The 21,171-nt window shown below is 52.1% G+C and overlaps 1 protein-coding gene across 1 annotated transcript in view; it reads left to right on the forward strand.

The window, feature by feature from the left end:
- DOCK3 (dedicator of cytokinesis 3) overlaps nucleotides 1–21,171 on the forward strand; it is a 416,069-nt gene that overhangs the window by 390,768 nt on the left and 4,130 nt on the right. The window contains exons 42-54 of the mRNA XM_089919399.1: nucleotides 2,425–2,566; nucleotides 3,564–3,730; nucleotides 3,883–3,969; nucleotides 4,449–4,628; nucleotides 5,250–5,333; nucleotides 5,463–5,579; nucleotides 7,270–7,391; nucleotides 8,635–8,773; nucleotides 9,284–9,431; nucleotides 14,711–14,829; nucleotides 16,016–16,103; nucleotides 19,965–20,087; nucleotides 20,623–20,705. Of these exons, the coding sequence (XP_089775525.1) occupies nucleotides 2,425–2,566; nucleotides 3,564–3,730; nucleotides 3,883–3,969; nucleotides 4,449–4,628; nucleotides 5,250–5,333; nucleotides 5,463–5,579; nucleotides 7,270–7,391; nucleotides 8,635–8,773; nucleotides 9,284–9,431; nucleotides 14,711–14,829; nucleotides 16,016–16,103; nucleotides 19,965–20,087; nucleotides 20,623–20,705 (1,599 nt within the window). The remainder of the gene's footprint in view (nucleotides 1–2,424; nucleotides 2,567–3,563; nucleotides 3,731–3,882; nucleotides 3,970–4,448; nucleotides 4,629–5,249; nucleotides 5,334–5,462; nucleotides 5,580–7,269; nucleotides 7,392–8,634; nucleotides 8,774–9,283; nucleotides 9,432–14,710; nucleotides 14,830–16,015; nucleotides 16,104–19,964; nucleotides 20,088–20,622; nucleotides 20,706–21,171) is intronic.

Consider the following 21,171-nt stretch of genomic DNA (forward strand, 5'->3'; position numbering starts at 1 on the left):
AGCAGTGGCAGCCAGATCTGTCTCATGTAGGGATGCTGGGGCTCTCGCCTGAGCAGACTTGAAAGCAGCAACCAGCCTCAAGGTCAATGCTCTGTGCCTTCCTCCTGCTGGGTCTTCCCCAGAACACTAGGCTACTCTTTCACCTTCCCACATAGGCCATCTATTACTCTAGCTCTGTCAGCTTGAGTTCTCTGGACCATCTGCCCGTCTTGCCTCACAAATGTGATTATCTGCTAATCTGCATGGAGACAGGAAAACATCCAGCCCTCCCTCCTTGGGGGAATTTCTGTTTCTCTTCATTTGACTCATGAACAGACACTGGAGAGGATTGTACGTTTGTGAGTGGATATGAAAAGGCCAGTTCTAAACAGTTACCTTCTTTGTCAATTCTCCTTATCAAGCAAGGGACTTAGAAATGTCTCTGTCCTCTGTCTGTTCCACTGGAGAGGCCAGCCTGCTCCTCCTGACCTTGACTTCCCTTCCAGTGTTGCCTTTCCATTCTGATCCATCTGGACACGTGGCCTAGCCTTAGCTGAGTTCTCCCATAGTAAGAGAAGAAGTGAAAAGTGGGCAAAAATCCTATTCCAAAAAGGCTGAGGTCATCCACAGCCTGGCCTGTGATTATCCCTGTACTGGGAAGCGTAGGGCTGGCCCTGTGGAACCTCTCTCTCCCCCTTCCTCTGAAGACATGCCAAGAGGGGCTGCCAGTGCCTGACACCATTTGTCAAAGTGAATCTAGTGAGGCAGCTAGGCAGGCAGACAGATGTCACCAGAGAGCTTCAGAGGAGCCTCCTCCAGCCACTCACTCTTGACCAGCTGTGAGGTAGGCAGAGCAGCAGGGTTGAAGGTGCCTTGTCATGCCTTGCGTACACAAAGAGAAAAACTGAGTCCTAACTTGTACCAAATATGATGTAACATGAGGTTTTAAGAAATCTGTAATTGGGGACTTCCCTGGTGGCACAGTAGTTAAAAATCCACCTGCCAACGCGGGGGACACAGGTTCGATCCCTGGTCCAGGAAGATCCCACATGTCATGGAGCAGCTAAGCTCGTGCACCACAACTACTGAGCCTGCACTCTAGAGCCCGCGAGCCACAACTACTGAGCCCACGTGCCACAACTACTGAAGCCTGCGCGCCGAGAGCCCGTGCTGCACAACAAGAGAAGCCACTGTGATGAGAAGCCCGTGCACCGCAACAAAGAGTAGCCCCCACTCGCCGCAACTAGAGAAAGCCCACGCGCAGCAGTGAAGACCCAACGCAGCCAAAACTAAATAAATTTATTTTTTTAAAAAAAAGAAAGAGGGCTTCCCTGGTGGCGCAGTGGTTGAGGGTCTGCCTGCCGACGCAGGGGACATGGGTTTGTGCCTCAGTCCGGGAAGATCCCACATGCCACGGAGCGGCTGGGCCTGTGAGCCATGGCTGCTGAGCCTGCGCATCTGGAGCCTGTGCTCTGCAACGGAAGAGGCCACAACAGTGAGAGGCCCACGTACCGCAAAAAAAAAAAGAAAAGAAAAGAAAAACAGAAAGAAATGTGTAGCTGGAATGATGTTCTGCTGACACAGTTGCAAAGGAATTGCTGCCAGAGAGGCTGATAAATGCCCACTGGACACTGGGCAACGTTTAGACTGTTTCTCCCAGCTAACAAAAGTGATCCTGGGCTTCCCTGGTGGCACAGTGGTTGAGAGTCCGCCTGCCGATGCAGGGGACACGGGTTCGTGCCCCAGTCCGGGAAGATCCCACATGCCACGGAGCGGCTAGGCCCGTGAGCCATGGCCGCTGAGCCCGTGCCTCCGGAGCCTGTGCTCCACAACGGGAGAGGCCACAACAGTGAGAGGCCCGCGTACCGAAAAAAAAAAAAAAAAAAAAGTGATCCTACGAAAGCACACACCTGATCACCCCCTTTTCTAAATTATTTGGTGGCACCCATAGTGATACTCCTTGGCACACACCTGCAGGCATGTTCAGTCACCCTCCCACCAGTTCTCCACAAGCACCTTCCTTCTAGCTGTGCCTTTTCCTGTCTTGGCTTGTGGCCCTGGTTGTCATTGTACCCACATAGATTGCCCCCCACTCATCTCTACTGCGCTAACCCAGGTGGACCTTCCAAGGATTCTTTTCAGGCATGGCTATTTCCAAAATCTCACCCCGCCTCCCCACTTGCATCCCTTCCTGTGTGAGGAGCCCTCCCTCCCTCAAGCTTCCTGCAGCCTTTGCCGTACCTCCCACCCCGGGCTGTCACACCACAGTGCAGTTCTCCCTTCTGCCGTCCCTTACCCTTCTTGACCATCATTTCCCTTAAGGCAGAGACTTAGTGCTGTGTCCATGCCTACCACAGGGGTTCCTAAGACACGTCTGTGGGATGAGGATGCAGGGGATGGGTGGCAGCAGGCGAGGCATTGAGTGTGCTCTCCCATTTGTGGCAGAACAAAGAATATGTGTGCCGTGGCCACGACTACGAGAGGCTGGAGGCCTTCCAGCAGAGGATGCTCAGTGAGTTCCCACAGGCTGTCGCCATGCAGCACCCCAACCACCCAGACGACACCATCCTGCAGTGTGATGCCCAGTGTATCTTTTGACACTTAGTAGGGGAAGGAGGGCTGGGATCCTGGGAGGTGAGGCCCACCCAGTCAGCTACCCCTCTGCCATGTCCTTGGCCATACAGGCCAGGTTACCTGTAAGTCCTGAAGCAGAGTGTGTTCTCATTACTGACTGACACTTAGCAGGGCACTCGTGCTTCACAGAGGGGCCGTGGCATGCCCTTAGCCATGGGGGCCTGGTCATCAGCTGAGCTTCAGGGGGACCTTTATCCCTCTGGTTGGCTGCTGCCAGCACCTGAGTTCCCACCCTGCCATATGAAGGGTCTGCCTCAGCAATCACTGTGGACTCTTGCTGCAGGGATACTCCACTTCTGTGTCCTGCTCTACTCCCACGTGCATCTGTTGTTACCCAGAGCCTTTGCCAGCAGGACGGAGGCGCAGCTCTGGGGATGGGGGAGGAGACAGGGGGTCTGAGGCACTTGGAAGTCTGAATGCAAACACTGGCCTGCCCCTCATTCCCCACACACAGCTTCCTTGAACACCTCATGACGGTTGCCATGACTGTAGCAAGCTTGTTCCAGAGAGAGGAGGGCAGGTAGACTCCCATATGTTATCTCGCCACAGAGATCCCAAAGAGTACTTTGTTAAAATGTTGTTTTGCAGTAAATATAGTTTACCCACAGTGGGCAGACCCAGGCTCTTGCAGCTTTTTCATTTCTGTGGGGTGGGCACCTGCATTCTCCTGACCCCTTTCCCTTCTTTCTTAAAGGGGCACTGGAGAACACCTAGCTGTTGACATCTCACCTTGGCTGAGTGCTCAGGAGACTGACTGCTGGAGCAGGGAGAGGGGCAGATAGGGAGATTCAGTCTGTGTTTGGGTCTGATCTGCCTCTTGAAATGCTGCTGCTGCCAGTAGGGAACAGGGCTGTGGTGTTCCTCTCTCCTTTGGGGGGATGACAGGGGTCAGCCACTCAGGTCCATCTCTCTTTCAGTCTCTCTGGGTTTCTCCTTCACTTCCTGCCCAGACTTGCAGATCTATGCAGTGACGCCCATTCCAGATTATGTGGACGTCCTGCAGATGGACAGGGTCCCAGATCGCGTCAAGAGCTTCTACCGCGTCAACAATGTGAGGAAGTTCCGGTACGACAGGCCTTTTCACAAAGGCCCCAAGGACAAGGAGAATGAATTCAAGGTGAACAAATCTAGGGAAGTGGGGGCAGTGCTTATAGCGAGGCCGGGGCAAGCCCCACATTCTCAGGAGCTCATCAGTGTCTCACCCTTCGGGCAGGGAGGGCATGGTAAAAATCACTTAATGGCCTAAACCTACCTGTGCCTTCCCTGCAGAGCCTGTGGATCGAGCGTACCACGCTGACCCTGACCCACAGCTTGCCTGGCATCTCTCGGTGGTTCGAAGTGGAGAGGAGGGAGCTGGTGAGACACATTTCAGATGGGGCTCATTTTCACAGCTGCTTCCTCAGTTCTTGCTTTGGGGGCCTTTCTCTAAGGACTGAAGAGAGAGAAAGAGTGCTTAGGCCACCTACCTGGCCTAGGCTGCTACAGGCAGTCCTTTGCTGGAGGCTTTGTGCACCTTCGTTCTCTCATTTAGTATTCACAACACCCTTAGGCACCAGTTATTTTTTTTTCTCACAATTTATGAATGCAGAAACTATTCTCTGAAGTTCAGGAAGCCAGAGACCTCTGACTTCAGAACTGGTGCTCTTCTCTATTTACTGTACTTCTAAGTGCCTACAGATTAGAAGAGGAAATTAGAAAGGGCTCAGGGAGTCCCAACTCCACAGGAACAAGGGCGGGGAATCAGAATCACAGGTCACAGATCCCTGCTGTCAGGACTGTGATGAGGGAGGGGTTGACATTGTGCCTGGGATGACACCATTGCTGTGTGCCCCCAGGTGGAGGTGAGCCCCCTGGAGAATGCCATCCAAGTGGTTGAGAATAAGAACCAGGAGCTGCGGGCCCTGATCAGCCAGTATCAGCACAAGCAGGTGCATGGCAACATCAACCTGCTCAGCATGTGCCTGAATGGCGTCATTGACGCCGCTGTCAACGGAGGCATTGCACGCTACCAAGAGGTGAGCTGGGGTCCCAGACTAAACCCTGGCTGGGAAAGCAGTTCTCAGGCGCCTCTCCTTGAGATTCCAGCCTCTGAGGGAAGCCTTCTCAACAAGCCCTCTCCTGGCTGTGCCTCAGCTGACCAAGGATGGTCCTGGGATGAAGCTTTAAGCTCCCTGCCACTCCCTGTTTCCATTGTTCCCCCTCTCTGATGGGGCCTTTTCTTCCTTTTTATTCTCTGAACTCTGACAGATGGGTAATCCATCTGATGATGGAAGGATATTAAGTGGCCTCCAAGAGGAGCCTGAGAGCCCAGCCCTTCACGAGAAGTGAGTTGTGGGCTCGCTAAGAGACTAGTCCCCTCACCCTGGCCACCAGCCCTGCCTGCCCTACCCAAGCCAGCAAGGCTCCATGAGGGGCTGAGACCAGCATTCAGGCTTAGATTACTTGGTCACCTTTGGTCCTTCTTAAGACACAAAAAAACACATCTGTGATTGCTGGAGGTTCAAGCAGGCCAAGCTAGAGGTACGTTGGTGTGTGTACCTGCTAGGAGGCAGACCGGCTACCTTTCAGGTGGCACCTTCAGACTCTTAGTAGTAGCCCTGGGAAGAGTCTTCCTGACTTGGCCTTTTCTTTCACAGGCCTTCTTTGATAAAGATTACATCACCAAGCACCCAGGAGATGCTGAGAAGATCACTCAGCTCAAGGAACTCATGCAAGAGCAGGTATGTCTTGCCAGGGTTGGAGGCCAGTGTCTAGGAGGAAAGGCTAGGCACCACACGATAGCTGGATAGCTGCAGCACCCAAGGTCTGCTCCTTGGCTAACGGAGTAGTGTTGTCTATCACCCTAATAGGTTCATGTTCTTGGAGTCGGGCTGGCAGTTCATGAGAAGTTCGTGCACCCAGAAATGCGCCCTCTGCATAAGAAGCTGATTGATCAGTTCCAGATGATGCGGGCCAGTCTCTACCACGTAAGCTGATCCCTGTCCTGTTCCTGCTGCAGTATCACCAGGTGTCACTTCCTCCAGACCTGTGCAGCAAGCCAAAGGAAGTGGGGTGGGAAGAGGGGCTGGAGAGGCGAACGTGAAGAAAAAGCTGTTCCCACCCCAGGATAGCAGGAGGCAGAGGTGGGTGCTCTAGCCAGGGGAAGGACACCCAGTATCCTCTTATTCACTTCCTCCCTAAGAAGGAGTCATATTCAAGGACAGAGAATGTCCTTGAATGCACTGTGCTGGTGAAGAGAGGTTTTCATATGAGGAGGAAAAGTTTACGGCCCACATGCAGGGATCTCTTTGGAGATATTTTTCATCCCAAGAACCTACAGAGGTAAGGCATAGCCTGAGCCAGTCTTCTCTCCTCCCTCTCCCTCTTTCCCCTCTCTTTCCCCTTCCTCTTTAACCCCCTGCCTCCCTTCCCTCCCTCTTCCTCCATCATGTCTGATGACCCAGGCTCACATCTGAGAAAGCCTAGGCTGGGCAGTACTTTTGTACTGGCCTCTCTTAGAAGGGTCAGGCAGGTTCTGGGGCTGGCCCAGGCCCCAGAAGATCTCCCTGACTCTGACCTGCCTCCTAGGTCTCCATGGCAGGGCTTGACCCAAGGACTGATGCGCAGAAGCAGGGCCTGTATTCCGGGGCTAGTTTCCCTCCAGGGGTCTTACAGGGAATGCTGTCTGGCTGAGAGTAGGCTTCAGGTGGTATTGAGCACAAACTTCTGGTCTCTCTGTGTGTGAACTTCCCCATCACAGCAGGTGACCCAGGCAAGCTAGAGCCTGGCCACTGGGGGAGCTCTCTAGCATGCAGGCTGTCAGGTCACTGCAGGAAAAGGCACAAAATGCTCACCCACATACCTCAGGGTCTCCAGGGCATACATGGAGGTGTCCTCTCCAGCTGCAGAAGCACATTTCAGCCTTCTGCTTGCTTTGGAAGAAGGGAGTGGAAAACCTCCTGCTTCTTCAGGACAAGCTCAGAAACATCCCCAGTGCACCTAAGGCCCACAGACTGTGAAGGACTTCAGGAAACCTGGACAGTTGTGCTTTGTTTCCTCACAAATAGGGACTCAAACCAATGTGCTGTCACCCAGGAGGATTTGGGATCAAAAGTTTCTGCCAAGATGTCTACATACTTAATTATGCAAAAATAGAACTGTACTGTTTTCTAATTACTTGCATCAGGATTTTGTGTCCTGTCTCCCCATAGACTGTGTCACAGACAACTTAACCCAGGTCACTGAGAGCTGGGCCATTTAGCAATCCAATAAAACCCAACTCCAGTTCTTATGTAAGAGGTGTCCACTGTCTGACAGATGATAATCAGCTCTTCCTCTCCTGTTTCCCAGCTCTTGTTCTACTTTTTCTATAGTGATAAATGCCTGTTAACACACTCTTGTGAACTCAGACTAACCTCAGCCTACTCCAGATGTGCTCTTAGTGGGTTGACCTAGGCCTCACAGCCTCTTCCCCAGGCTGTGGTGTGGTTAGGAGGGTGCTTTGGTCGTGAAGAGGGTCACTGCCCAAAAGAAGCCAGTAGTAGTTCAGGTTCAGCCAACAGTATATGATTTTTTTTTCATTTACATTCCTGCCACCAGCCTGCTTTTCCCTCTCACCTCTTAATTACTTTTTTATTCTTAATTATTTATTATGAAGGGGCATTCGTTTCTCAACAGGAGTTTCCGGGTTTGGACAAGCTAAGTCCTGCATGTTCAGGCACCAGCACCCCACGGGGAAATGTCCTAGCATCCCATAGCCCCATGAGCCCAGAGAACATCAAGATGACCCACCGGCACAGGTATGGCTTTAGGGCTGAGGAGGGTCCCCTCCACAAAGGTAAGTCTGAATGTCAAAGATCAGAGCAAGGAAGTCCAAAATAGTGCTTGTGTGTACACACATGCCCTCTTACCCATGTGCACAGCAAACACACAGCTCCTGCTACAGGATCTACACTCTGCATCCAGTAATCCTGGGTGACAGAGGAGTATACATGGTATTGTGGGAACACGGAGGAGGGGGCATTTGGGGTAAGTCTTGAAGGGTAAGTAGAAGTTTGCTGGGCAGAAAAGAGTTGGTGTTAGGAAGGTGATGGAGCAAGATCCGGGCAAACTCACTAACATGTGCAGACACCTCAAGATATGAGCAAGCCAGTCTGCTCAGCACTACAGAGAGAGCCAAGTGGCTGGAATGCAGGATTCCAGGGCATGGAAGAGGGCCAGGACCAGCTCTGGATGGGCTTGGTTCATTCAGGCCTTTGGACTTGATCCCAGGGTGAATGAGGATCACCAGTTGGTTTTAAGGAAGAGGACAACATGGTGATGTGAACATCAAGGCGTCCCTGCTCTGCACTCAGGAGTCCTGGTCGCCGGGGCTCCACTGGGGAGACTTCAAGTCTCCAGGGCAGGAAGCCCAGGCCAGGGGATGACCCTGGAGAGGAGCCCTCACTTGGCTTTGTTTTCCAATGTGAGCAGCAAGTCAGCACAGAGGGTACTCAGCAAATAAGAAGGAATGAATGAATGGGGGGCTGCCTAGAACTGATAGAAGAGAACTGTTGGCAAGCCTGTGGCCACAGAGATGGAAGGAGGCCAGCAGATGGTTCACAGCCAGCTATTTCGATAGCTTCCCCAAACCAGGAAGATACCCTGACCTAGGAGCAGATCCCATCCGGCTGTAGGTACTGGCTCAGGTAAACACCCCATAGCAAGGAGGACCTGGGATCCTTGACCTGATTCAGCATATCTCTCATTCCTCCTGCGACACTGGTGATGTCATCAGACTGAGTGGCCATAAACCATTTAACTCTAGGTCAAGGCTATGCCAAGCTACCGTTGGCCCTCCCAGACTAGGGGCCTCTGGTGGGGTTCAGGACTGCTGCAGGCCTCAGATGGGTATGAGCATTGGCTATGGAACCATCCAAACCAGTGATGGCTAAGGCTTGGGGATGGCTGTTTTATACACACCCATGACTCTCCCCCTCACCACCTAGCAAAGTATCTCAGCTCCAGACCTGACTCCTCCCTATCTCCCACTCTTGTTCACAGCCCCATGAACTTGATGGGGACCGGCCGCCATTCATCATCCTCTCTCTCCTCACACACATCTAGCGAAGCTGGAAACGTGGTGATGTTGGGTGACAGCTCCATGGGCGAGGCTCCTGAGGACCTGTACCATCACATGCAGGTACAAGAACTGTCCAAGGAGAATGGGCCAGGGCACCATACCTAGAGGATTCACCTCTCTGCTGGCCTGAGGACTGGCATCCCTGCCTAGTTCTCTTGTTCCTGAATTCAGAACACCCAGAGCTATAGCAAAACTGCCTTCCCTCCACACCATCCCATGTTGCACTTCCCAGGCCTTCTTTCCCAAGAAGGAAATCTAGCTTCAGTCCTGGCTACTCTTAGAGATCCCATGGGAAAGCTCCTCTGACAGATTGCCTTCCTTCCTGGCATTCCTGATGGCTAAGTCCTGCTTCCTCCATGGGCACCATCACTAGAGTCTACCCAGCAGCCCTGCTCCTTTGGGGTTATAGGTGACCCTTAGTGCTGGCCATCAGCCGGGCCTCCATCAGGGCAAGGGTACAGTATCAGACACTGGGTCTGGGCACCTCATGGCATGAAGAAGCCAACTCTGGGCCAGTCTACAATCCTGGCCATTCAGACCTCTATCCTGCTAATTTTTCTCCCTTTGCAGCTCGCGTATCCCAACCCCAGGTACCAGGGCTCAGTCACCAACGTCTCTGTTCTGTCCTCGTCCCAGGCAAGCCCTTCTTCCTCCAGCCTGAGTTCCACTCACTCAGCACCATCCCAGATGATTACCTCTGCCCCTTCCAGTGCCCGAGGTAAGGATGGCAGGGCGCTGCTTGCAGAAGGGAGAGGAGAGAGCCTCATGGGCCCCACTTGTCCTCCTCTCATCTGTGGCTATGTCTTTGAAAGCGGCCCTGTGACTTAGAGAATGCTCACCTGCGCTTTTAGTACCAAGGACTCGAGGGGTCCTACCTCCAAATCTTTTTCTCTGGCTGGCTTCAGACCCTGCTCGGAGCAGTGGTTGCAGCTATGCTGCCACCAAGGTAGCTAGCCATCGCATCTCCACCTCAGTAAGAGGACACACAGCCTAGGGGAAAGCTCAGTTCTTTTCCATTGAAGTGTTTGCAAGAATAAAGCTCAAAGTTAAGGCAAAAGTGAGTTTTGTCTTGAATAATCAAACATGATGAAAAAGTATGAAAATTAAATTTGAAGACTAAAATTAACCCTGGAAAATATTATTATAAACGGTAACAACAGCCAAAAAATCTTTGTTCAGTTGGGAAAGTCTTAATCAGGAGAGATGGCTCTGTAAAAAGCTGTTAACTTTGCCAATTATTGCTTGATTTCTTGTTCAGTTGAATAAATATTGTTCTGAGCCAGCATCTTTTTCACATTCTGATTCTAGTTCCTGCAGTAAAATTTGATTCTCTGTCCTTTTAGATAGAAGCATTCACAGTGGAATGGAAATTAGCTATGGTGACTAAAATCTAGCACTTCCCAGGGTTGGCTGTGCAGAATAGTAGCAGAAGAGAGTGGTGAGCTTACCAGCTAGTCACTGGCTGTTGCTTCCAGGCTTCAGAGGGGTGGAGTCTCTTTGTTCTTCTCATTATTATGAAGATAAACAGAAATAGCACAAATGTATGACATAGAGGGTCGTTGAGGGAAAAAAAAAAAAAACCTTTTCTTTCATAGCACGCAAACCTGAAAGGCCCACAGTAGCAGTGATGGAGAGAGAGAGAGGCAGTGGCCAACTGGGAAAAGCCTCAGCAGACAGCAGAAGGGGGGTAAGGCTGCAACAGGCACAGTTACAGACTTTCACCTGAAGCATCCAGCCCAACCCCTTATTCCCTGTGGAGGAAACAGGTCCAGTGAGAGGGGCTTAAGGCCATCCAACCAGTTTGTGGCCAAGTTGATTTTGGAGTTTGAGTCTTTACACTTGCCAGCCATCAGTCTGATGCCCATTCCACTTCCATGATTGCCTCCCTAACATGGACCAAGGCACTCAAAAAAGGGGAGCCAGCATTTGGAAGCAGGTATTTCTAGTGTTAAAGAAGAAAAATGATCCAACAAATGGGTGCATGTTGAAGATTTGTCAGTATGTGAGGGCTGCAAACATAGAGAAGCAACAGTAATCTGTGCTATAAAGAAGGTACGTCAAAAGATGGTGTGGGGAATAAAAAGGAAGGAAACCCTGTTAAGTCAGCCATGACTTCTGTAGTGGAGGTTAGCATTTGCAGTGTCTTAAGGTAATGCTCTTGAATAGAGCTGCAGAAACAGATTTTGTAATCTAATCTGTTGTGTGGGTTTTTTCCTAACCTGAACACTCTCTAAGATATACTCAGCCATATCTAAGTCTGTAGCTGGGTATTCTTGCTGAAGTCAGATCTCTGAACCATGATTATTGATAAAAACAGAGGCAGCAAAGGATGGACATTTTAACTCACTTCACTCTGACATTGCTCAGACACTTCCCCTAGGCAGTGCCTCGTACTCGGTGCCCTGAAGAGGACAAAGACACCATCAGGGGACCTCACAGTCTTTCTGGTACCACGTTTGTCCTTCCAGCTCAAGCTTTTATGAGTACTCAGTAAGAAGTCTGCGTTGCTCTTACACCCTCAGAGTTGAATAGAGAGAAGTTCTCCCTGTTTGGAAGTGATCCCTTTTTATTTCAAATGGCTTGGTTATCAATTGCTGCATAATAAACCACCCTCCAAAACTTAGCAGCTTAAAACCACAATTTATTATCATCTTGGGTGATTCTGTGGGTTAACAGGGCTCACTGAGCAATTCTTAGTTTGCAGTCTCTCATGAGCTTGCAGTCAGATGTCACTGGGGGCTGGAATCATCTCAAGACTCAACTAGGCTGGACATCCAAGATGGCTCGCTCACGTGGCTGGCAGGTGATAGTACCTGTCAGCCGGGAGCTCAGCTGGCGCTGTCAACCTGAGTTCCTACGTATGACCTCTCTCTGTAGCTTGAGCTTCTCACAGCATGCAACCGATTTTCCCCAGAGCAAGCATTCCAAGACACCCAGGCAAAAGCTGCAAGACTTCTTATTACCCAGCCTTGGAAGTCCCAGAACATCCCTTTTGCCACATTCTGTTGGTTAATCAAGTCACTAAGGCCAACCCAAATACCAGGGTGTGGAATAGGACTGCACCTCATGATGTGAGGAGTGGCATGTGCGTTTTGGGAGGGAAGGCATTGATGGTCACCATCTCTGGAGGTAAGCTATCATGATGGTCAAACTCTAGAATATCATATAGTGAAAGGCTGATAGGAGCTCCCTCCTTTTCTGGAGTAGATATGAAGTATAAAAGTGAACAAAATGGTTAAATAGAACTGGGCCCAAAGCGGGGAATCATGATAAGAGCAGAGGCTATTAAGAAAGAGCAGGAAGTCACTTCTAGGCTACAACATCCATGCAATCCATGTGTAGGCCCATCTGGAGAAAACCATGGGCCCGGCATGTGTCAGGCCCACATGTGAGAGAAGATACAGACTGTGACCTGGTGTCATACAGGAAGACTGATATTTTTAGATAAATGTGGGAGGTGAAGTAGTAGATGCACGGGGGTCACCGAAGAAACAGAATGGCCCACTCTGGGGTTTATGTCTGATGTTACGGATGAGGGGAAGGCTTTCATGGAGAGTGTTCTGGAGAGTCCTTTGCATTGGAGTCACTTTCCCCACTCCCAGGAGTGGTCATGTCACCAATAGCCTTCCTTGCCGTGCCCATTGACACTCTGCTGTGGTTCTTGTTGCTTTGGAAACCTTCAAGTTGAATGGCCTGCAAGGCATAGTCTAAACTCTTGTACGTCGGCAGCGCCCCCTGGTGGTAAAAAGGCTGAGTGGGGCTAGGAAACATGGAGATTTTGATTGATCCTCCTTGAATAACTCAGTCATGCTGGGACTTAGCCCCCCTGGGGTTTACCAAACTACAACTGTAGTAGTTCAAAAGTCCTGTGACACAAAAGCCCTTGTGGTGTTTAAATGTTTTCATGAAAAGTAGCCATCACTCTCTCCTACAATGGTGTTGGCTGCCCAGGGAAGACAACAGTGGGCAGGAAGTAAGATGAAAGAGTTAGAAAATCTAGTGGTAGCACAGAGCACTCTTTTGTTTTCGCACCAGAGAGGCCTCCATAACATGGATACAAATCCTCAGCATAGCCCCTGGGGCCTGCAGGCTGCTGTCCCTCCATCCTAGCCCTGCAACATGTATCAGGATATTGAGTGTGCAGATCTGGGGTTGGCCTGGTGAGCCAGACTGCAAGCTCCGTGAGGTGAGGGACCATGGCCAAGCTGAGCAAGGCGGTACACCATGTTCCAACCACATGCCTGGTGCGGGATGGGTATTAGATATGAGTTTGATGTAACTGAGTTGGTATAAAGGGGCTACGTCTCTGTGCACACCAAGCTGGGGGTACCCCTGTCCAGAGATGTGGCCAGCAGGACCCAGGGAGCATTCAGAGTTTCTTGCTGGAAAGGCACTATAGAAACCAGTGGGATTAGGAGCCCTTTTCCTTTTTTCTTTACACAGCCGTCTTTTTGAGGTTGCCTCAGAGCATAAGTTCTAAAAGAAAATATTGATGTAAGTGAAAAAATCACCAAATAGTAGCAATTCAGGCCTAGTTTTTTAAAAAAGCATACTTTACTCATTCCCTTATCAGTGAAGGATATTTTTAAAACTAGGTCTTAGAGCCAGACCTGAGGTTCTATAAACAGTATCGCTCAGACCAGCTGTGGAAGAAATTTACTTAAATAATAATTGCCTTACTTGTTTTTAATATACTGACTTCTTCAACATATTTAAGCCTCATCTCCTTGGACTAAAATGGGTACAAGAGGCATATCTCAAGAACGCCTGGCTGCAGAAGACCTTTTTTAGTTGTACCCTGACAGTGCTTGGACGGCACACTCACAGGAAGGTTCAGAGACCCTGGTTTTCAGGGACACACAGCCTCCTGAGCTGCAGGTTCACCTCTCAGATGGAGCCTCACTAAGAAAACACCACAGAGAGGGGTTTCAACCACTTGAATCAGCCAGAGGCTGCCGAGCTGCCAGTGGGCAAGTAGGGGGCACTGGGATCCAGGTGACCCTCCCACTAGTTTGACATGGGCGTGCTGGTGTTTGGCACAATGAGTGATACACGTTTGGAGGGCCTTCTAAATTATATCTTCCCAAGGGAAGCCTGCAAGTTTATTCTCACTACTTCTGTGGAAGGTCCCCTTGAGGACCATTGGTTGACAGGTTCCTGGGCCCATAGTTGTGGCCTGCATCAATGGGGACTAAGCCACACCACATCTGGTCTCCATAACAGCCCCTCAGGCCAGAGGAGGTCTCACAAGAGAAGGGCATGAACCAAGTCAACTCAAGAGCCTGGGTTAAAGACCCACAAGTCCCAGACTAGCTCCATGACTCCCGAGTTCACTGAAGGGCAAGTCTTAGAAACCCTGGAGAGCCCCCTGTGTGCAGGGCCCTGGGCCCCCAGCCAGTCTGGCTGGGTCTGCAGTAGGATGGCCAGGAAGGCAGAGGCCAGGCACTGGAGGCTTGGAATCTGGTAAAAGGTGGTAGGGAGCCATCTGGGAACAGGGCCAGTGGTGTCTGGAGAAGGTAAGTGTGTAGAAACAGTGTGTCAAGTAAGAACTGTGCTGCTGTGTTATCTGAGTGTGTCTGTTTTCTGTGTGATGGCTCCATTGCAAGCTGGCCTGGGCCCATTCCTGGGCCCCCTGAGAGAGCTCAGCATCCAGGCCACACCATTCTCCCAAGAGTGCTGGATGCAGAGGGCCTCTAGGGCCCCAGCTCCAGTCCCCAGCTCTCCTCATGATCTGCCTCTGAGCATGGTGAGGGCGCTGTCGGGAGTCTGCATTGCCCCAAGCTGTAGTATGTGTGCCTTGGCTGGGATGCCAGGTGCAGCCCCCGCCACCATCTAACCACCAGGCTCTGCTTCATTCCTCCTGTGCTTGCTGAGTTCATCCTCACCCCAACTGCAAGGGGATACCCACCCTGGTTCCTTGGCCCCAAGGATGCCTGCCCTCTGGGCCCTCCATCTGTGGCTTGTCATCTGTGCGTGATTGTTCTCACTTGGTTACAGGCTCTCCCTCTCTGCCAGATAAGTACCGCCATGCCCGGGAAATGATGTTGCTGCTGCCCACACACCGGGATCGCCCAAGCAGTGCCATGTATCCAGCAGCCATCCTGGAGAACGGACAGGTAATGGAGCCAGCCTACTGACTGCCCTTTGCTGCAAGTGTGTTGGCCTGGGCTTCCCTCGTTGCACTTGCTAGGCTTTCTGCACTGTCCTTCGTGCCTCCCTCATTCTGCCATAAGACCCTCAGAAGGCTGCTGGGCTCCTAGATGGGAACTGCAGCGAATGTGAGGACCAGCAGTCCAGATGGAGTACAGCTGTGGGTAGAGTGGTGGCAGGGTTGGAACCACCATTGTTTGTGTGGCTCTCTATCCTTCTGGCCAGCCTCCTGGACTCCTCATCTATAAACAGTCTGGCAGAGAAAATTGGTTATTTTCTGTCCCAAGAAGGCAGTGGTGGACGTGGGTCTAGAAAATGGCCTTCTTCCCTGTGTGTGTGAAGGACATCCTCACTGGGGCAAACTCTGCCTCTTTCATCCATCCATCCATCCATCCATCCACCTGAAGCCCCTCTCTACCCACTGGGACTACTCTCCACACCATTTGCACAGCTCTCCAAATATCCTATATGGGGCTCTTGAACAAGAAGCTGCAGGGATTAGCTCCTTCCCCTCCTATCCAGTCTTCCCTGCCCTTCTGTCAGGGTCCATGAAAGTCACCTCCAAACAACTGTTACCTAGTCCCAGAGTGCCAGGACTTTCCCAGCAGTACCTCCCTGTGCCTGGTCAGCCCTGCCAGGTGGAAGGAGCAGGTCTGCCTGGCAGCTGCCCATCAGAACAGTAGGTCCTGTCTGTGACTTTGGGCTTGAGTGCTTCCCTTTCCCTACCCTCAGTGCTCACATGGGCCTGTGCATGTGGGGCATCTCCAGGAGACTAAACCTGCCAGTGCTCAGGGGTGAAAGGGGTCCCTAAATCCTTTCTACCAGTGGGTCTCCTTGGCAGGACAGAAGGATACAGTTAGATACCCTCGGGTGCCTGTGTCCTTTTTCTTGGCCATGTACAGGACAACCTGGAGCCCAGGGAGACACTGGAGGGTGGACCCTCAAACACTGCACATGGCAGGACTCAGAGCCAGATAGCGTGGATAGTTTTCCAGCTGGCCTGATGTTCTCAACACATCTCAAGCATGAGCTGTACCACTGCTTTGATTTTTCCATCTGATCCTGGAATATCCTGGCTCCCGTGGCCCACAACACTGCCCCCAAGGTGTAACTGGTTGTTTTCACTCTTTGATGTTTTTCTCCTTCCCTCAGCTGCCAAACTTCCAGCGGGCCCTGTTCCAGCAAGTGGTTGGAGCCTGCAAACCCTGCAGTGATCCCAATCTGTCTGTGGCTGAAAAAGGTATAATTCCCTTTCCCAGGTGGCCTCCTCCCATGTTTATCCCCATCCTGAGCGTCTGACTCTTGTCCCTGAGCACCAGCTGGCCAAGGCTGAGCCACACTGTAACGCCCAGGCCACTCTATCTGTCCAGAGTCCTGACCAGTTCCTGTGTTCACTATTTAACCCACGTCTGGCTTGATGCTAAGGTTTGGATCCTGTTTGTTTGTATCTCTCCCTCCCCAGGGCCCACCCTCTGAGAAGCCCCAGCTGCCACCTGCCCTGAGCCCACCTTTATGAAAACTTGGGCTGCCATATGCAAATGATGGGCAGCCACTCCCCGGGGCTCCTCCCGACCAGCCCCAGAATTCAGCAGACCCTGTGGCCCCTTTGGTCCCTCTCAACTTGGGCCCACGGGGACCTCTCCTTGTTGCTCAGAACAGGCCTGTGGCCAAGCATGCACCCAAGAATAATGGGAAGGACAGGCCATGGCAAAGTGAGTTTCCCAGAGACAGTCCTGTCCAAGGGACTTCAGTTCCTCCTATGGCCACTCTGGCCTGCAGCTGCTGTGAGTCCATTTTTTACACATTGCAAGTCCAACAACTATACCATGAGACTAGGCAATACTTAGAACAGAGGCTGTTTATAGATAGTGGAGTTTTACCCTATGTTCTGCTCTAGCAAGCTGAAGGAAGAACCAGACTTGGACCCATATGACCCCGGCCCAAACATGGAGACCTGAGTTCATTTAACATAGAACAGTACCTGTGTGGGGACTATGCTAAGCCTACCTGCCACACAGAACCGGCCCATGTCAGCCCGCTCCCTGTAGGTTCCCCTCCCCTCTTCTCCATCTGTTGGAATTTAGGGCACACTTAGTCCCCAGCAATACAACCTGCTGTCCCATCGGAACATGTCCCTCCAAAGCTGTTGTCATGTCATCCTTGCACCTCTTCACCAAGTGCTGTCTGCTGTTCTCACTGTCATTGTGCCTCCCTTGCTCATCATGGAGGATATGCCTCTCTGTCCTCTTTAAGGAGACCACGCACGGGGTCCACGACCTCAGTGCCTGGTAGGCATCGGCACCGGGTACTCAACCACAAAGGGCATGGAGATTCTGGCTGAAGATGCCTTCCTAGCCTCAAGGTTGCACATCCCTAAAACATGCGGCTTACCTGGACCCCTGCACCTGTGCCCCAAAACAGAGTGCCCTTTTGGCCTTGAGGGCCAGAATCCACAGTGGCTTCTCTTTACCTGAGTTGTGGAGCAATCACAGATCTAGCCAAAAGCACAGATGGGCTCAGAGCTCAATTGGGTGCTGGTGGCCAGACCAGGACCTTAACGCCAACTGGACCCAGAAGAGCTTCAGGCTTCAGACCAAGCTGCAGCAAGAAGCTGGATATGCCCATCTCCCAGGTGTGGGAAGGAAAGAGGGTTGTCTCAGAACAAAGGCTGAGCCCAGAGCAAGCCCATTTAAGCCACAAAGCCAGTGCTCAGTGTGTAGCAAACTAGACATTTGCCTAGGGGGAACACATAGGCCAGAGTAATAACTCCCTAAGTCTCTACCTGGATCCTCCAGGGCAGGAACTGTGCATACTTGTCACCATTCTCTTGTCATCGGGATCCTGAGTCCCATGAGAACTCCACTTCTCACTTACATGTGTCTCTCTTTGCCAGGCAGTGACTCCCAGACCAAGCAAGCCTGCCCTCGAGGCTGTGGGCTGTGCACAGGGGACCTCAGGCCAGTGGTGGCCCATAACAGAGAGAGAGAGAAATGACCAGGACACAGTGGGGATTGCCCCTCTTCTCCTAGGATAGGTCTGTGCATCTTAGATTTTCCACTAACCCCAACGCACTTGTGCTGTATGGCACAAGTTCACTGGTCTCAGTGGTCACCAACAGCAGGCTACAGGGCGAGCTTGATGATTTCTGGTTCACACAGAGGGGCTCAGGCAGGTACCCTTTGTACACCATTGCAGCCTTGCCAGCTTTCTTCCCTCATAGCATTCCTACCTGCAAGATCCTTTGGGCCCTTGTGGGTAAACTTTTGCAGTCCCACAGTTCTTCCGGGGTCTAGATGTGCACATGAGATCTTGGGCTGTCAGAGCCCCTTTGGGGAAGCTGCCCAGACCCACCTCCAAGCTTCTTATTCAGTGAGGTTTGGTGGCTTTTTATGGAGATGGAACTTCTCCTTTTCGGGAGAGGGAGGCTTAGTGCTGAGGACCAGGAAGCTCATGCTGCATCTTGAGGAAAGCCTACATGAGAATAGGCCTGTTCAGTTCTTAGCGTGGCTCAGGCTCTCTGAGGAGGCCTTCTGGTGGAATCCACCTGGTGTTCACCAGAGTCAGAATCCTTTCCTCCCTTCAGTGGACAGTTGAGTGTCTGTCTACCCAATCACTGCCACGCCCTCCCTTCTGCCACCAGCCGTCAGCCATCCCATGAGACTGAGCCATGCTCCTCAGAGCTGAAGCTGTTGAGGTCATTGAGTTCTACCCTGTGTTCTGCTGCAAGCCCACAGCAGTTCTTGACCAGGGAGGAGGACTAGGGTGGACATCACCCATCACCTTATCCCTGGACCACACGGGGCCCAACCCCTCCTGGCCACATCCTCCTCAACGGCTAAGCTCTAGCTCCTTCCCTCCCAGAGCCTCTCAGGTCCCATTAGGCCCTGGCATTCCCCACTCAGGACCTGGAGTGGGAAGAACCCAGACCTCAGCCTTGTCAGGCTCACTTTAGCTATGACTGCCTCAGAACAAAGCCAGTGGGTAGGCCACTTCTCTCTCTAGGAGAGCGCAAAAGGGAATTGGTGCCTGTCTGGCTTTGTCAGAGAAAGGGCATATTTCTTGTCAGTGTTATTTGTTCTCCAGGAGGAGTTGGCCAGTAGCATTCACATGCCCCCCTCCTGCTCCTCGGACCCCAAGGTCCAGCCATTCCTTCTCTCCTCTCCCCTCCTACAAAGTCACTCACCCCAGCTGTGGCTGACGGGCCAGTATTCTGGCACTGGACTTCTTCCTTACCATAGGTGGACACCCTGTGTTCTCCCTTTATCCAGGGCCCACTCTACCCTGCATCCATAGCATGTGGGTGCCAGGAACTGGGCCTCTCTACATGCCCCAAAGCACCCATGGGCTCCACAGCCCTCCTCTCTGGAAGCAGTGGTCCCTGCTGGACCTGGGCCATGATTCACGGGCTTTAGACTCTCCTCCAGCAGGCACAGTGAATACCAGTCCTTACCTAGAAAACCCCTGTGCCTCCCAAACCCAGCCAGTGGGCACAGAAGCAACAGGGATGGGCAAAGCTTGTACTTACCACAGGCTCTTTGTGGGGCCAGCTTGGGGGCAGGACCCAGTCCCTGGCCATGCACCAGCTGTGGACGGAGGCAGTCTCTGCTGCCCGTCCATCCTGCTCCCTGCTTTTCCCATTGGGCCAGGGCTATGGGAGATCCCTGAATCCTGACCTTGGTAAGACTCTCCATAGGTGTGCGCTCGCACTCTCTCTCTCTCTTTTTTTGCAGTCCCATCAGCCTGTTTGACTCTCCTCTTCTCACCTCTTCTGTTCTCTCTTCTCCTCCTGGCAAGTCCTGGAGGCTGCAGACGCTCACTCCTTGCTGCACTTTCTCTCCACTTACCGTATCCTGAGTACTCTTCGGACATCAGTTCACTCTGTTGCTATCCTCTTAAGTGGCTTCTGTCCTGACCACGGTCCCCTGTGGGCCACAGTGTCTTGCTTGGCCAGTGTTTTGTGTCTTAGGAGCTGGCGTGCCACTCCCACGTGTGCTGAGTACATAGTATGCACCTGCAGAAGCCATAGGCTGTAGAACAGGCTTCTCTCAGAGGGTGGCTCAAGAAGTAACCTCCCTTCATGCCATCTGTTTTCACCCTTCAGCGGTGCCAGCAGCCCCCAGCAGCTGGAGCCTGGATAGCGGAGCCCGAGAGGCCCAGCCCTTCCTGTCTGCCCACACGGGGTGCATCCTGGCCCCCCCAGTGCCTCCCCGAAGCCTGCTGCATGGTAAGAAGACTTCCAGCGGGTCCCCCAGATAGTCCCCAGTCTCAGATTCTACTCACGGGCAAGGGCAACAGCCCTCCAGGCTGAGAAGATGAGCCGACTCAGCCAAGGAAAAAACATCTCCACCGCAGGAAGGATCCTGCTGGGCTTTGGGGTCAGTGAGGTTTCCAAGCACAGCAGGTGAGCTCAGTGAGGCCTTTCCAACCGTGGAGGCTGAAGACATCAGAACTGACTATGCCAAGGATGATACTCACCAGCCTGTCGTCGCCAAGCAGCAGGCTGAGAGCTGCCACTGTCTGCAGTCTGTTGTTCCATGGGCTCTGATGCACTCGACCTTCTTGACCTCCTGTGTGGCATGGGTGTCTTTACTCCAGCAGCTTGTGTTTTGGAGAACTTCAGTGAAAATAGAGGTTTTCCTGTGGCCTTCAATGCTGAGGGGTTGCCGGAGACTCACATCTGTCCAGTTGGCCCTGCAAAATATGCTGACGTGCAGCGCAAGAAGGGCCCAGCTGAGGCTCTGGTTCTGTTTCCTTTGCAGGTCATTACTCCCTACACTTTGACGCCTTCCACCACCCCCTGGGTGACACCCCCCCGGCCCTCCCAGCCCGGACCCTGCGCAAGGTAATGCACTAAGGTGACAGCCCCAGCTGAGAGGAGCCATCTCAGCTGCTAGAATCACCCCTGGGACACCTGAGGTCTACCTCTCCTGCTCCTGTCCCTGAGATCCCAGCCTGGCTGAAGCTGGGGGTGGCCGGAGCCACACTTGGGATGCAGATGACCAATGTGTCCTGCAACAAATGTGATGGGGGCAGGGAAGTCAGAGGGTCCTGGAGACGGCAACACATGGTACCCAGAGTATGTGAGCAACGAGCAGTGAGAAGCCAGGGGGTTCCCTGCCAACACCCAACTTATCAACACACCACAGTTCAAGACATAAAGAAACATTCCTGTGGTGGATCATAGAGCACTTTAAACTGGAGCCCACTCAAAGCAAGAAGCATCAGATACCAGACCTTTACGAAAAACTCATTAACTTTTCTGCAAATTGGAAAAGACTGTCACAGATTTTAGCAGCAGAATGCACTCA

The sequence above is a fragment of the Delphinapterus leucas genome, chromosome 10, assembly GCF_059928025.1.
Source record: "Delphinapterus leucas isolate spDelLeu-1000000601 "Yukka" chromosome 10, BTC_Dleu_Yukka2, whole genome shotgun sequence".
Classification (NCBI taxonomy): domain Eukaryota; kingdom Metazoa; phylum Chordata; class Mammalia; order Artiodactyla; family Monodontidae; genus Delphinapterus; species Delphinapterus leucas.